Source organism: Clarias gariepinus, chromosome 22 (genome assembly GCF_024256425.1).
Source record: "Clarias gariepinus isolate MV-2021 ecotype Netherlands chromosome 22, CGAR_prim_01v2, whole genome shotgun sequence".
Classification (NCBI taxonomy): Eukaryota; Metazoa; Chordata; class Actinopteri; order Siluriformes; family Clariidae; genus Clarias; species Clarias gariepinus.
This window is the reverse complement of record NC_071121.1, coordinates 11,368,989-11,385,171: the sequence shown is the minus strand read 5'-3', so window position 1 is coordinate 11,385,171 and position 16,183 is coordinate 11,368,989. Positions and strand designations below refer to the sequence as shown.

General features: G+C 39.7%; 1 protein-coding gene across 11 annotated transcripts in view; it reads left to right on the top strand.

Moving 5' to 3' along the window:
- The window catches only part of ubr4 (ubiquitin protein ligase E3 component n-recognin 4), a 56,670-nt gene extending 41,900 nt beyond the window's left edge, over positions 1–14,770 (top strand). For all 11 annotated transcript variants that reach the window (XM_053483017.1, XM_053483013.1, XM_053483008.1 and 8 more), the window contains 38 exons: positions 173–341; positions 497–641; positions 752–837; positions 1,009–1,096; positions 1,209–1,402; positions 1,490–1,729; positions 1,814–1,952; positions 2,046–2,171; positions 2,337–2,465; positions 2,683–3,026; positions 3,119–3,209; positions 3,466–3,550; positions 4,362–4,489; positions 4,571–4,700; positions 4,835–4,992; positions 5,115–5,224; positions 5,608–5,749; positions 5,834–5,915; positions 6,032–6,205; positions 6,304–6,425; positions 6,530–6,727; positions 6,824–6,904; positions 7,012–7,099; positions 7,345–7,472; positions 7,578–7,685; positions 7,779–7,898; positions 8,021–8,211; positions 8,324–8,497; positions 9,239–9,338; positions 9,434–9,652; positions 9,892–10,005; positions 10,108–10,250; positions 10,332–10,457; positions 10,549–10,743; positions 10,850–11,074; positions 11,380–11,470; positions 11,611–11,773; positions 13,477–14,770. In XM_053483017.1, the coding sequence (XP_053338992.1) occupies positions 173–341; positions 497–641; positions 752–837; positions 1,009–1,096; positions 1,209–1,402; positions 1,490–1,729; positions 1,814–1,952; positions 2,046–2,171; positions 2,337–2,465; positions 2,683–3,026; positions 3,119–3,209; positions 3,466–3,550; positions 4,362–4,489; positions 4,571–4,700; positions 4,835–4,992; positions 5,115–5,224; positions 5,608–5,749; positions 5,834–5,915; positions 6,032–6,205; positions 6,304–6,425; positions 6,530–6,727; positions 6,824–6,904; positions 7,012–7,099; positions 7,345–7,472; positions 7,578–7,685; positions 7,779–7,898; positions 8,021–8,211; positions 8,324–8,497; positions 9,239–9,338; positions 9,434–9,652; positions 9,892–10,005; positions 10,108–10,250; positions 10,332–10,457; positions 10,549–10,743; positions 10,850–11,074; positions 11,380–11,470; positions 11,611–11,773; positions 13,477–13,541 (5,411 nt within the window). In that variant the 3' untranslated portion in view covers positions 13,542–14,770. The remainder of the gene's footprint in view (positions 1–172; positions 342–496; positions 642–751; positions 838–1,008; positions 1,097–1,208; positions 1,403–1,489; positions 1,730–1,813; positions 1,953–2,045; positions 2,172–2,336; positions 2,466–2,682; positions 3,027–3,118; positions 3,210–3,465; positions 3,551–4,361; positions 4,490–4,570; positions 4,701–4,834; positions 4,993–5,114; positions 5,225–5,607; positions 5,750–5,833; positions 5,916–6,031; positions 6,206–6,303; positions 6,426–6,529; positions 6,728–6,823; positions 6,905–7,011; positions 7,100–7,344; positions 7,473–7,577; positions 7,686–7,778; positions 7,899–8,020; positions 8,212–8,323; positions 8,498–9,238; positions 9,339–9,433; positions 9,653–9,891; positions 10,006–10,107; positions 10,251–10,331; positions 10,458–10,548; positions 10,744–10,849; positions 11,075–11,379; positions 11,471–11,610; positions 11,774–13,476) is intronic.
- Positions 14,771–16,183: the final 1,413 nt, after the last annotated feature.

The window sequence follows — 16,183 nt, the reverse complement described above, 5'->3', positions numbered from 1 at the left end:
TGTGGTTGACTCTTGGTAAGATATTAACCTATAATTATTATTTTGCTTAATTCTAGAACAGAACTATAGAACTTCTAAAACTTTTCTATAAATTGAAAGCATGTGGTCCCATTACCATGATGTACTGCTTCAGCATTGTCATTTTTCCTGCACCTTGTTTTTCTCTGAACAGGTGAGGGAGTGGGTAGTCAAGAGGATCAGTTGTGCAGTGCTCTGGTCAGTCAGCTCAACAAATTTGCAGACAAAGAAACTTTGATTCAGTTCCTGCGCTGCTTCTTGCTGGAGTCCAACTCTTCCTCTGTGCGCTGGCAAGCCCACTGCCTGGCTCTGCACATCTACAGGTCCGAGCATGCATGAAATATATGCTTTCACGTTACTGTCCTGCTGTACTAAAAAATACTGTGTATATATTATTATTTTTATTGTACAGTCGCAGCATTTGATATTTAAAACTTTAAGTCACAGCATAGGTTTTTTTTTTTTTTTTTTTTTTTAGGAATTCTACCAAAGCCCACCAGGAGTTACTGCTGGACCTGACTTGGGCTATCTGGCCTGAGCTCCCTGCTTATGGTCGTAAAGCTGCTCAGTTTGTCGACCTGTTGGGCTATTTTTCACTTAAAACCCCTCAAACTGAAAAGAAGGTTTGTGTCGCAAGTAATCTCTGTAAAGGTGTACTTTATTCTGCACCACGTAAAATTAATTTGTGCATATTTTTTTTTATTTGTTGCTGAATAATTTTTCTTTCTTATAGCTAAAGGAATACTCTCAAAAAGCTGTTGAGATTTTGAGGGCACAAAATCACATACTTACTAATCATCCCAACTCAAACATTTACAAGTAAGTGGTCAGGATATTTTGTCTGTCTGTGCATTGTAAATCTGAATATTTGACTTATTATTTCAGTTTTTTCCCCCCTGTTTTGTACAGTGTATTGTATGTTTAATGTGTTACTTGTTGCAATAGCTGTGAACAATTACATTTTTCTTCTTTTCTCCCTACTACTTCAAGTACCCTATCTGGTCTGGTGGAATTTGATGGATTTTATCTTGAAAGTGATCCCTGCTTAGTATGCAACAATCCTGAAGTGCCCTTCTCTGTAAGCCATACAGTGCAAGTTTATGTGCACTTTTTATAAATACAGTCTCTAAGTCTGATTTTGAGTATTGCCAATTCACTGCTAAATGTGCTGTTTTTTTGTTTTTGGACAGAACATCAAACTGTCCTCCATCAAAGTGGACACTCGTTATACAACCACACAGCAAGTGGTAAAGCTGATCGGCAGCCACACTATCAGCAAAGTAACTGTAAAGATTGGTGATCTTAAAAGAACAAAAATGGTGCGCACTATTAATCTGTACTATAACAACAGGACTGTTCAGGCTATTGTGGAGCTAAAAAACAAGTATGCATTTTTTTTTCTACAATCAAATCATCTGATCTCTTTAGTATGATTTAAAGTCAAACAATGTCTTTTATAATTTGTTTGTAGGCCTGCCCGCTGGCACAAAGCTAAGAGGGTGCAGTTGACCCCTGGACAGACAGAGGTGAAGATTGATTTGCCTCTTCCCATTGTGGCCTCCAATTTAATGATCGAGTTCTCAGACTTCTATGAGAACTACCAGGCATCTACAGAGACCTTGCAGTGCCCACGCTGCAGTGCATCTGTACCTGCCAACCCAGGGGTGTGTGGCAACTGTGGAGAAAATGTCTACCAGTGTCACAAGTGCAGGTACAAAGAGTAATACATAGTGCAAGCCTTTGCATTAATGAAAAAATGTATGTTTAACAAATATATATTTTTTTTAATTTCTAGGTCAATTAATTATGACGAGAAGGACCCCTTCCTGTGCAATGCCTGTGGCTTCTGTAAATACGCCCGCTTTGATTTCATGCTCTATGCAAAGCCTTGTTGTGCTGTGGATCCCATTGAGAATGAGGAAGACAGGAAAAAGGCAATAAAAAAAACCCAACAAATATGTTTTATTTTATATTAAAATGAGAGAGCAATATTAATCAAGCTGTTCCCCTCCCCTTTAATTATACAGGCTGTAACTAACATCAACACTCTGCTTGACAAAGCCGACCGTGTGTATCACCAACTCATGGGCCATCGGCCTCAGCTAGAGTCTCTGCTGTCAAAGGTTAATGAGGCTGCTCCAGAGAAACCTCAGGTCAGTCAGCATGTCACCACTAACACTCATTAATAAGCGCAGGCTGTAATTGGTGTCCCTTTTTATTACTCCAAGCATTCTGACATGATGTAATGTATTCTGTGATTGTTAAAGTGCTTCGGAAGTACAATAAATATGTATTTCCAATTATGGGTTGTCTATCAGGATGACACGGGTGCAGGAGCAGGCCTCGGCAGCTCTACAGCAAGTGTGAACAGGTACATTCAGCAACTGGCTCAGGAATACAGTGGAGATTGTAAAACTTCATTTGATGAGCTCTCCAAGATCATACAGGTAGGAATTCCATTCTCATACATTAATTTGTCATTCGAAGAATGGAAAAAACGCTTTTTTTCCATTCTGTTTATTTATTTTTTACGTTCATTTTTATTGTCCTAAAAGTTAAAGGGAATGTTTTATTTTCTTTAAAACACGCTTTGGCAGACCTGATGTTATTGTAATAGAGAAGTCAATTGAGTTCATTTGTAATGTTTTTATCCGCCCCTTGCAGAAAGTGCTTGCTTCTCGTAAGGAGCTGCTGGAGTATGACTTGCAGCAGCGTGAGGCAGTTACGAAGTCCTCGCGCAGCAGCACCCAACCCACCTTTACTGCCAGTCAATACCGGGCCCTCTCTGTGCTGGGGTGTGGTCATACATCTTCCACCAAGTGCTATGGCTGTGCATCTGCAGTCACTGGTCACTGCATCACTCTGCTGCGTGCACTGGCTACCAACACTGCCATCAGACAGATTTTGGTATTGCAGGGCCTCATTAGAGAGCTGTTTGAGTACAACCTTCGCCGTGGCACTAGTGCCATGAGAGAGGAAGTCCGTCAACTCATCTGCCTGCTCACAAGGTACATTCCTGTGTAGAGATATGCCTTTTTTGCTTTTGGAATGAAATTACCATTTTCCATTCAATATTTTCTGCTGCTTATTTAAATTGCAGAGATCACCCTGAGGCCACTCAGCAGATGAATGACCTCATCATTGCGAAGGTGTCTGCTGCCCTCAAGGGACACTGGGCAAACCCAGACCTGGTATAAAACTCTGTTGATTCACAGATTCTTGGCAGCTTTCAATATCAATTTTGATATATCAATTGAAATGATATGATAATCATTATATATTAGATGGGTGGGGGTATTTTTCAGCTTTAAAAGTCATTATTTAAAAATGTATATTTGATTATCTCTGTATGGAAGTTGAATAAAATTGAAGACTACATACTAAGGAAATCTTAATCTTTGTCAGAATTTTTTTGTGATTGCCTGTAATGGTTGATTTCTCTTTCAGGTCAGTAGTCTGCAGTATGAAATGCTGCTCCTCACTGACTCCATAGCGAAGGAAGGAGGTTGTTGGGAGCTAAGGCTACGCTGTGGTGAGTGCTCTTAGTATTGCATTTTATCAGGCTAGCTAGGATCCACTACTATGGACACTACTACTTAAGCCAATGTGGGAGTCAAAACCTGCGGACTAGCTCCAAATGGAAGTCAATCCCCACAGACCCCATGTTAAAATGCCAAACTTTACACCTGAAACATATTCACAGCCTGCAACAAAAAATGGATTAATCTCAATAGCTTAATTTCTTTTTCGTGATGACTGTACAGAGAATGATTTATATCACTTGGAAGAGTTATCACTTGATGAGATTAAGTCATAAATTATGCATGAGAAGAAGGCTTGGCCAATTTGAGTAACAACTGCATTGCGGTATCAAACCGTAAGCTGTCGGCTATGTATAACCAGCTAACAGGAATCATTGTAGCTTAACATGCCACGAGACAAGTAGGAGATGACACGGGACAGGGTATGGATGACGGGTGTTCAATCAAATAAATGCACTGGCATATAAATTAATGTTAGCAATTTAGCTAAGCTAAAGACAAGGTCATTATCATGTGGTTGGTAACTGAGTTAGGCAGGTTGGTTCTAAACCTTAGCCAGGCACTGTTCAGTCTGCCCAGTTTCCCAGGAGTCAGCTCCTGTTAAAATGGTGACAACCAGTGCTGCCCACATTTGAGCTTCAAAACCATTCTTAAGAAAACCTATGGTGACAACGTGGAGGTGTTGTCCAGCTTTTTTTATATAATCTATAATTTTAACACACATTGCTTTGATTTGTGTTCTAACAACTCTTAACTAATTAATTGTTTAAGCACTAAAGTGGCTTGTTTTGCTGTCCTCAGCCCTGAGTCTGTTCCTAATGGCAGTTAATATAAAGACCCCAGTAGTGGTGGAGAATATTACTCTGATGTGCCTGAGAATCTTACAGAAACTCATAAAACCCCCTTCGCCAACTAGCAAAAAGAACAAGGTACACATATATATATTTTTTTATCATGTAGCTGTATTGTCCACATTTCTTCTTATTAATGTGGTGATTCTTCTGTGTTAGGATGCTGCTGTTGAGTCTCTGACTACAGTCAAACCATATTGCAATGAGATTCATGCCCAGGCCCAGCTCTGGCTCAAAAAGGATCCCAAAGCAGCATACGATGCCTGGAAAAAGTGCCTTCCTGCTAGATGTGAGTGTGGTTTATTTAGACTGAAATTTATTAGTACCACACAGTGGTTTGATTGGCTTTTAGTTTATTCCGTATGTGCAGTACGTCCACAAAGCATCAAAATGATAATGCATTTGTCATCTTGTCTGTTTTAGGCCAAGAGACTGCTTCTAAGCCTTTGAATAAGCCAGAGATTAGGCGACAATACCTGATGGAAAAGTATGTTTGGAAATGGAAACAGTTCACAAAGTCGAGGTCAGAGGGCCTGTTTCCTCGTCTGCTCAAACTGGGACACAACAATTGGCTGAGACAGGTAAAGCTTCTCTAAAACAATCTGTCTATTGTGCTGGTGCATCAGATCTGTAATTCAGTCACATGTGCTTTGGAGACATTGTCATAAAATCTGTGTTGTTGTTTTTTTTTTTTTTTTTTCAGGTGCTCTTTACTCCAGCAACTCAGGCAGCAAGACAAGCTGCATGCACTATTGTAGAGGCCCTGACAACTATTCCCAGTCGCAAACAACAGGTCCTGGACCTTCTCACAAGGTAGAGTGGCCATTACCTTTCCAGAGAGATACTGGGTATTTCATTCTTCTTCTTTTTTTCAGTGTATAATGTCTCCTCAATAATGTGAATCTAATCATTAATCATAATGAATGCCATTTGACTGAGTGTGATTATATTCATTCCTTCAATACACTTGATATTATTTCACTTTTTATACAGTAATCAGTGTACATAGAAATAATTCTAAACCCCAGTATCCAGTGACACACAGAACAAAATGGGTTCCCTTTTGAGTTTGGTGCCTTGGCCCTGTTACCATCTAAACCCAAAATCAGATTTGGAATGGGACTTATTTAATTGATCATAGGTATGGCCTATCTTCAGGTGTGTATATATAACTCAGTGAAACTTGTGTCCTTTAGTTACCTGGATGAGCTATGTGTAGCAGGAGAATGTGCTGCTGAGTACCTGGCTTTGTACCAGAAGCTCATTAAGCCTGCTCACTGGAAGGTGTACCTGGCAGCCCGTGGTGTCCTGCCTTACATCGGCAACCTTATCACCAAGGTATTAACAGCTGAAGCTTTGCTTACCAGTACATAACATAAACTTTTAGCTTTTTATCTAATGTTGTGCTTTTTATTTCTTTAGGAAATAGCTCACCTCCTAGCCTTAGAAGAAGCAACACTGAGCACAGACCTGCAGCAAGGATATGCACTCAAGAGCCTCACTGGTAAGGAAGAAAGATTTTACAGATTTTTTTTTAATTAACGTATGGAATGTCTAGAAAAACTTTTAAAACATAAAAGTATAAAAATGCCTTCACTGTATCTATAATTATCTACCTAGGCCTTTTGTCCTCCTTCGTGGAAGTGGAGTCTATCAAACGGCACTTTAAGAGCCGGCTAGTGGGCACTGTGCTGAATGGATACCTCTGCCTGAGGAAGCTGGTGGTTCAGAGAACTAAACTGATTGATGAAACTCAGGACATGCTGCTCGAGATGCTGGAAGACATGACCACAGGTACTTGTCCATAACATTTTGGTTAGTGTTTGAGCTTGCTCGATTATTGGGTTACTGAATTTTATGCCTGTATACTAACAGTTATATTGTATTTGCAGGGACAGAGTCTGAAACAAAGGCTTTCATGGCAGTGTGTATAGAGACAGCAAAAAGATACAACCTCGATGATTATCGCACTCCTGTCTTCATCTTCGAGAGGCTTTGTAGCATAATTTATCCTGTGAGTGGATCTTTTTTTTATTTTTTATTTTTAAGACTAAATGTGTGGCTGTTCTCTTTTTGAATAAATGCTAATGCTGTTTTTTTTTCTTCTCTGTCTCTCAGGAGGAGAATGAGGTGACTGAGTTCTTTGTTACTCTGGAGAAGGATCCTCAGCAGGAGGACTTTCTGCAGGGCCGCATGCCAGGAAACCCCTACAGTAGTAATGAGCCTGGCATCGGTCCACTCATGAGGGACATCAAAAACAAGATCTGTCAAGACTGTGACCTTGTGGCACTATTAGAGGATGACAGTGGCATGGAGGTAGATAATGCAGACAAATTTGTGGGATTTTTTTTTTTGTGGGTGATGTTTTTAATAACATATGCAAGTATCTTTTTTCATGCTTTGTCTGTTTAGCTTCTTGTAAACAACAAGATCATAAGCTTGGACCTGTCTGTGGCTGAGGTTTACAAGAAGGTCTGGTGTCCAACCAATGAGGTAACGTCAAAACATTGTACATTGTTTGAGTTTGTCTCTATTTAACATTCTTTGATTTGCCTTGGCTTTCAAATACAAAAAAATCTAACACTGTTTCCAATTTCAAGGGTGAACCAATGAGAATCATTTACCGTATGAGAGGTCTTTTGGGTGATGCCACAGAGGAATTTATTGAGTCTTTGGACTCTACAACAGGTATGGAAAAAATTAGTCATAAGAAGACCTTAATTCAATTCAGTTTTATTTGTATAGCGCTTTTAGCAATTTTCATTGCCGCAAAGCAGCTTTACACAGTCAAAAGAATTATTTAAGTTTGTATGAAATGTGAATTTGTATGAATCAAAATGGTCAGTTTGTCCCTGGTGAGCAAGCCGAGGGCGACAGTGGCAAGGAAATTAAGTTTCATTTCATAGACTAAGCATTTACTTCTCCAATTACAGATGAAGAAGAGGATGATGAGGAGGTGTATAAAATGGCTGGTGTTATGGCACAATGTGGTGGATTGGAGTGCATGCTGAACAGACTGTCTGGAATCAAGGACTTCAAGCAAGGAAGGCATCTACTCACAGTAAGTTAAGAAATTGTCTTTCACTTTACAAATGCTGGATGTATAATATAATAATACTGCCAGTGTGTAAATATTTATATTAAACTTGTGCTCTCATTGTTTTAGGTTTTGTTGAAGTTGTTCAGTTATTGTGTGAAAGTCAAAATCAACAGACAGCAGCTGGTTAGACCAGAAATGAACACGCTCAACGTTATGCTGGGCACATTGAACCTGGTGGGTAACACGCATTGTTTGCTTAAGAACTTGAGACTAGCATAAATGTGCACAAATGTTTAAACTCACTATTTTGAGTTTTGTGTTTTTTAGGCTCTGGTAGCTGAGCAGGAGAGTAAGGACAGTGGAGGAGCATCTATAGCAGAGCAGGTCCTCAGCATCATGGAGATCATTCTAGATGAAGCAAATGCCGAGACTCTGTCTGAGGACAAGGTGAGCCATGTTTTAAATCATATCCACAAGTAATTTATTAGGTCAGCTGTCATTCTCACACTGTTGCTGTGTGCATTTTCTTTCAGTGTGTACCCTTAACTGTGCTCTTGTTTACACTGTAGAGTAACCTGCTTTTGACGGGTGATAAGGACCAGCTTGTGATGCTGCTGGACCAGATCAACACTACGTTTGTACGCTCCAACCCAAGTGTTCTACAGGGCCTCCTCCGCATCATTCCCTACCTCTCTTTTGGAGAACTGGAGAAAATGCACATCTTGGTGGAGCGCTTTAAGCCTTGCTGCAGTTTTGACAAGTACAAAAATCACTTATTTAATTTTTTGCTTGTGAGGTACTAGAGCCAGTTGAATTTGTACGGGTAAGAAATGGTATACTACCAGTAATCCTTCACTGTTTTTGTTTTTTAGGTATGATGAAGAGCACAATCCAGATGACAAGGTCTTCTTAGACTGTTTCTGTAAAATTGCAGCAGGGATAAAAAACAACAGCAATGGCCATCAGCTAAAAGACCTAATCCTACAGAAGGGAATTACCCAAAGTGCTTTGGACTACATGAAGAAACATATCCCCAATGCCAAAAAGTATGACCATCTAAATATATTTTTTTTATATGGCTGTTTATCTGTTTGAGGTATAGCAATGGTGGTAGATTTGCAAATGCTAGTTAACATTTTACCATTTAAGATAAAAGATCTTCTAGTGATATGATTTCATCATTGTACCTGTGAAAATATTAGCAGAAACAGGATGTGGAAGGTTAACAACTGCCTTTAGCACTTGACCACGCATTTAAGTTAGGAATTTAAGTCACGTTGTCACACTTACTGTTACTTCTGTGACTCGAGTCACAGTTGTGAGACAGTCATGTGCAAGTCTGAGTCAGGCTGTGTCAGTGTCAAATCCTGATATACTTTTGAAAGCTAAGAAGAACTAATTAAACAGATGGAAAGAGTTGTGGCTTCAGATTGGTTGGAATGAACACCTGCACACACCAGCCCTTGCTGGGAAAGATCTGACAATTACAATCTAGACTGAAGACTTATGACATTTCCATCTGGATACAAATGCCCAACTAGGAGCATGGGTTATGTTGAGACCTTAACAGTCAAGTGATTTATCTGTATTACTATTTAATACGGGTATTAATCTCAATAATGTTATAGGGCAGTCCTGATATGTTTGTGCAGTAACATGTCTACATCAGCACAGTTGGAAACTTGATGTGGACTTGGTCAGAGACTCTGCATCCTTGCTTCTACTGCATGCAGATCTTAATTATTTTTTTTTGTATAGCCCTGTCTAACCTGATGTATGCATTACAGTTTGGATGCAGATGTCTGGAAGAAGTTCCTTGCTCGACCAGCTCTTCCCTATATCCTCAGACTGTTGCGTGGTTTGGCCACCCAGCATCCCCCTACACAGGTACTAACTTTTTTGCTTTTGTCTTCTCCAAAAATTATTCTGTTTCTATAATTTTGCTCTGAGAAACTGTTTTATTTTGTGCTTCTTTTTTTTAGATGCTAATCGGAACAGACTCAATAAGTAATTTGCACAAGCTGGAGCAGGTGTCAAGTGACGAGGGAATCGGCACTCTGGCTGAGAACCTTCTGGAAGCTTTGAGGGAGCACGCGGATGTGAATCTGAAAATTGACGCAGCTCGAAGGGAGACTCGAGCAGAGAAGAAGCGAATGGCTATGGCCATGAGGCAGAAAGCTCTGGGCACATTAGGAATGACTGTGAGTCTCTCACAATATGGTCCATCCATGCGTAATTACTGTTATGTAGGTCATGCAGCTAAAAATTAGCGACAGGAACAAGATCATGTTAGAATAAATTTGCTTATCAAAAAAGGTTTCTTGTCTAATTCGTCTTTTGTGTACTTTATCATTCTAAACTAAAATCCACTTTTTTTGACTTGTACTCTACTGTATCCATAAGTGTACCCTGTCTCTGAGTTAGGACTGTTTTGTTTCAGACCAATGAGAAGGGGCAAGTTGTGACGAAGACATCCTTATTGAAGCAGATGGAGGAGCTTATAGAAGAGCCAGGTCTGACCTGCTGTATCTGCCGGGAAGGTTACAAGTTTCAGGTACCTTTGCCGCACTCTCCTTTCTAGTAATTTTCATGTTTATGTATCACCGAACATCACTCTGTTTTGCCTGTGTAAAGTAATTAGTTTTTCTCTGCACAGCCGACTAAGGTCCTTGGGATCTACACGTTTACGAAGCGCGTGGCTCTGGAAGAGCTTGAGAACAAACCTCGCAAGCAGCAGGGCTATAGCACTGTCTCGCACTTTAACATAGTCCACTATGACTGCCACCTTGCTGCTGTCCGGTAAACATGCATACAAAATTATTTGTCTTGTTTTGTTTTAACAAGACTTTTGGCCTGACACCTCTACCTAATGTTTATCAGGCTTGCTCGAGGACGTGAGGAGTGGGAAAGTGCTGCTCTACAGAACGCCAACACCAAGTGCAATGGGCTCTTGCCTGTATGGGGGCCACACGTACCTGAATCAGCATTTGCCACTTGCCTGGCAAGGTATGCTATAACACTATTTTGGATGGGAGTCACATGCTCTGATTTTTCCCGTATTATACATTGAGGTCTATGTTGTTATATTGGCCTGCAGGCACAACACATATCTGCAGGAATGCACAGGGCAAAGAGAGCCCACATACCAGCTCAATATCCATGACACCAAGCTGCTGTTCTTGCGGTTTGCAATGGAACAATCTTTCAGCGTGGACACAGGGGGAGGAGGCCGGGAGAGCAACATTCACCTCATTCCCTACATCATCCATACGGTCCTTTATGTCCTCAACACGTATGTTCCTGAACATTTAGATTTAGGAAAAAACAGCACCATTTTGCACAATGTGTAAAGTTCTGTGCATGTGTTATAGTTATAGAATTTTCACTCTGTTTTTCAGCACAAGGGCCACATCACGAGAGGAGAAGAACTTGCAGACCTTCTTAGAGCAGCCGTGTGATAAGTGGGTGGAGAGCTCATATGAAGTGGATGGGCCACACTACTTCACTGTGCTAGCTATGCACATCATCCCTCCTGAGCGCTGGAGAGTCACACGCATCGACTTCTTACGCCGACTTCTTGTTACTGCACATGCACGAAAAGTCTCTCCAGGGGGCGCCAACAAGTAAGAGAAGCATATGTGGCTTGGCATAAAATGGGGCTTCTGGTTGGCATGTCTGCTTTGTTTAGTTTTTTAATTTAATTTAAATAGTTATCCTTCCTATATAATTTTATTTTTATTTTTTTACTTTTAAATCCTCTGTTATATTCGGCTTAACAGACTGTAAATTTCAAAGTTTGAGTTGATACTATAATTTAGGCACAGACCTTGCCTAGTTGACTAAATTACTGTCTAATTTAGTGCATGAGTGAGATTGTTTAACAAAATTAATTATTTTGGCTGATGATTATCTTGGATTTTATTCACAGACTCACAGATAAAACAGTAAAGGAATATGCAGTTTATCGCTCCCCACTTCTCTTCTGGGGCCTGGTGGACCTCATCTATGACATGTTCAGGGTACAAATTCATTATTTTCTTTAAATGCCCAAGCATTATTAGTACATTTGGTTCATATTAATGAACCAAACTATATTTGTTTAAAAAAAAATTGTACTCTAAAGATCTTAAAATGTAATATTTCCTTATGAACTTAACAGAAAGTGCCCACCAGTAACACAGAGGGAGGCTGGTCCTTCTCGCTAGCAGAGTATGTGCGGCACAACGACATGCCAATCTATGAGGCTTCAGAAAGGGTACTGAGGACTTTCCAGGATGAGCTCATGCCTGCTGATTCTTTTGCAGAATTCCTGGATGTTGTAGGTGAGTGGAAAGGTGTATGTTTACATCTTTATTTTTCTTGCAGTCACATGATCCAGAGGCAAGATAATACTCCCAAGCCAAATAATGAATTACTGGCTAAATTCTTTACAACCCTACAGGTGACCGACCTTTAACAGGTTTTAGATTAGAGTACTTACTCTAAAATAGCAAAGTCCATCATGTATATAAAAGTGTTGGTCTTCCTGAGATAAAATGCACCTACTGCAACTACACCAGTGATCAGGGGCTTATCTTTGTTCAGGATTAGCCTTGTCTTCCTGCTGGAAGGCTAATAACCACAAGTATATCTTCTGTCACAAACAGTCATCCGGGTTTTTGCCCTTGTATGTTGTGGTATTCCTATGATATCTGGAATTGAAAAAATGGCTATTGATTGATAGCCAGAAAAAAAATGGTGGCTGGATAAAGTTTGCATCGAGTCTGTCACATGCAAGACTTTTATAAGACAGCCCCTGAGTGGCAAAGTGGTAAGGAGATCGGCCTTTTATTCTGAGATCACAAGTTTGAATCCTGGGTGATGCTGTAACCTCCCACAGCTGTGGAGCCTAGAGAAAGCTGATTGGCTAAGCTCTCTCAGGAGGGGAGGATCTGTGGAATACTAGCACTCTCTCATCAAACATGGTGACACTGGGGCCTCTGAGTGGCGCAGTGGTAAAGTGCTCGCCCTATCATCCGGAGATCGCTGGTTCGAACCCCGTGTGATGCTGTTTTCCTCTCACAGCCGGAGGCACAGAGAGAGCTGATTAGCCGAGCTCTCTCGGGGGAGGGATGAGAGGTACTTGCGCTCCCACATTAATCACGGCTCTACAGCCATTCAGGGGCGTCTGTGAGCTCGCGCACGCGGAAGGAGCGGCTAGCGCTTTCCTCCGAGTGTGTTACTCCGCCCCTAACGGTGCGTAAGCGAGCAGTTCAAAAAGTTAGGGGACAAAATTGGAAAAAAAAAGAAAAAAAACACAGAGAACTCTGTATAGGATGGAGTGACAACTGTTTGTGAGGCTTATCAGAGAAAAAATGCTTTAATTTTGTTAGAGAGCAATGGTAAAAGGTCATCTGGTCTAATGAGTCAAGTTTGGCCCTGTTCCAAAGCGATGGATCCGTCAGAGTAAGAAGGGATGTGCATTAAATGATCTACGCATTATGAGTCCCCCTGTACAAGCCTCTGCAGTGTTATTATCTGGGGTTGCTTCAGTTGGTCAGGTCTAGCCTCAGCAATGTTAGGGGGCAATAAAATAAAATCAGCTGACAAACTGAATGTATTGATTGACCCGGTTATAACATCAGTGCATTTTATTCCCTGATGACATGGGCACTTTTTATGACTCAATTTGTGAAAAAGGTGGCGAGCATATGGGCATGAGGAATCATTTTCATTGGCCACCACATTGTGTGACTTAACACGAAAGAATGTTAAATAAAATATTAGTATTTGTGCCTTTTTTTTTCTTTTTATTTTTGAACAATTAAAAAAAGTTATGTATTCTTTAAAGTATAAAACTCTTGGCAGAGAATCTTTTAGAATAGAGATTTTAGATAGCAGTCAGTACAGGATCTTACGCTGTTAGAGACGAGTTGTCATATAGTTTACTAAACAGCAGCACATCCTCATACTTACTTATTGGCACATGTTGTTAATGAAGTAACTAATCATTTTCATGAACATATTCTGTTCTGTCTCTTGGCAGGGCTTCTGTCAGACATCCCAGACCCTGATGGTTTCCTGCAGGACCTGTTGAATTCTGTGCCCTGAGGGTAATCCAGCCAGTCCCCTCCCTCTGGGTGTGTGTCCAGGCTGCACAGCACAGATGTTGCTTTAACCTGGAGCCTGTCCTCTACCTGGACATTGCTACTGCAACTCCACAGGGACACCTTGCAATTAAGCTCTGGGCTCCCATATCTATCAGCTCACCCTCTCTCATTCACCACCACCTCCTGATATTCACTTGGGTTTGATCTTCGACACCGTCTTTAAATATACCGCTCTTAATTTGGAAAATTATGTATGTAGTTCGACAAGTAATGCATTTATTGCATATGTTTCTGTAACATCTAATAACACTGAAACATACCATGACCATGATGTTTTGATCCAACATGTTGCAGGTGCTTTGTTCAAGTAACTTTAAATGTTTAATGACTGTGTGAAACAAATTGTGGCTTTTATTTATCCTCTTTGATTTTTTTTCCCTTTGTGTTTCTCCTTTTCTTTTTTCTTTTTTTGTTGTTGTTTAAGTTAACTTTCAGAGTGGTGAAGAGCAGCAGCTTCACTTAAGTGTGAATTGATCTCTTAGTATCATGCACTTTGTTTCTGGACATTTTGTGGTGTTCAGTGATTTGATTAATTTGCAAGAAAGACAAGGCCTTCCTACTCGATTGGACACGCTTGTGTGAGGTTCTCTCCTTGTGTGAGTGATGAATGCAAGTTGTTTAAGTATGCTAGTTGAATTTGAATGCTTTTGTAATGGGGTTTTACCTTTCACAATGAAACTCAATGACTTTCGGGATAAAAGAATAAAAAAAGGCCTGCATCTTTACTTTGGAAGCATTTTCTTTTTTTTCCGCTTTGTTTTCCTGGTTGGGGTTTGTTTCTGGTTTTTTAGTTTACAACACTAGAATTTTTTTTTTTTTTTTTTGTGGGCTTATTGCTTGTGTGACTTATTTCTCACATACCTACCCAAACGTAAACCAAAATGTGCTGCAGGCAAGATTTTCCCAAAGCGCATTTGCTTTTAAGCAAGGTGCCACTGAAAGCAGTCTTGGTGACAAGTAAATTCATAATATATCTCTATGTATACATGGTATATATACACCTTTAAAGGGTGATCTTGTACTCTGAGCTGAATGCATGGTGTGGAGTAAAAAAAAAAAAATAATAATCCAGTTAGTGTTTATTCGCCTATTCCCGCTGCTACAATGTCAACTGTTGCTGAATGTGCGCTTTTTGAATTATCTCAAATGAATAAAACTATAAGAATCCCACACATGACTCTCCTTGTTATCTGAATCCACAAGGGAATGCAACGTTATTGTATTAATTGATACAGTAGCTGCCTGAGTACAAGAGCTTCATTAAAGAGACCATTTATTACACGCCACCCTGAGAAACTTCATCCACACCAAACTGGTTATTTCTCTTTGTTTATTAAGAAGAGATTTTTTTACGATTTCATATATCAGGGATGACATACTGTAAATACAGCCATCCTTCCTATTCCCCATGCCTCATACAAACCAGACCATGTAGATCTATCCAAAGCCAGAGCTGCACTTTAAATCTAGAAGTGACTTGGCAAGATGCACCACATGTTGAAACCAAGTTTTCCTTTAAAAAAAAAAAAAGGCAGATTCATTTAACCAGCTAGTCACACCTGGAAATCATGTTTGCCATTTGGTAAGTGATGGTAGATGGATAGCGGTATCAATTCATGCAAGTAATAAGGGAGCTGGAAAATGTCTTGCCAGTTAAGATGAATTACCAGCTTGGCCTTAGCAAGCTGCTAAGAACAAGCTGGAGTTTTCATGGTGGCCTACAGATGAAGATTTTAGTTGAAATATTGTCACAGGAAAAAAAAGCTATTATAGCATTGATAAAAGCAAATGAACATTATATGGGAAATGTCTTTCAAATTAAGCATAATCATAAAATGTGAAAAAGTTCAAAATCATATGTACAGTATAATGTGAATTCATGTAGGACTAGGTCCATAATTATTTTGACATTGAAATTTTCATAATTCTGCCTCTGTATACCGCCACCATAATCTGATGTAAATTGAATGACACTTTAATGTAGCTTTAATTATTATAATACTAGTTATAGAGATTTTTACAAAACCCCTCTATTTTCACAATCTCAAAAGTAATTGGACAAATTCGAATTTCAATATAATGATTATTTTTAACACTTGGATGCAGTTCCAGTCAGTAACTGTCTGAGGTCTGGAACCCACTGACATAATAAAATGCTGAGGTTCCTCCCATGAAATTCTTTGCCAGACGTTTACTGCAGCTACCTCCATTTGCTTCTTGTTTGTGGGTTATTTGGCTTCATTTTTGTCTTCAGTAAGTGAAAAGCATCCTCAATAGTATTGATGTAAAATAAGTGACTAGCCATTTAAAAATATTCAATTTCTTTGTCTTAAGAAGCTTTTCACTGTATTATTTGGGTCACTGTCCATCTGTACTATAAAATAACTATTACTTTTGAATTTTAATAAACCTAAAAGATAGCTCTATTCACATAAGTATTCTTCCTGCCACCTTTATCAGCCACATAATCGATAAACAATCACATTGGCAGCCATGCATGTCCATGCCATAACATCGCCTCCACCATGTTTGACAGATAATTTCTTTTCTTCTCTGTATAATTCTGGTCCAATCACTCTGGTA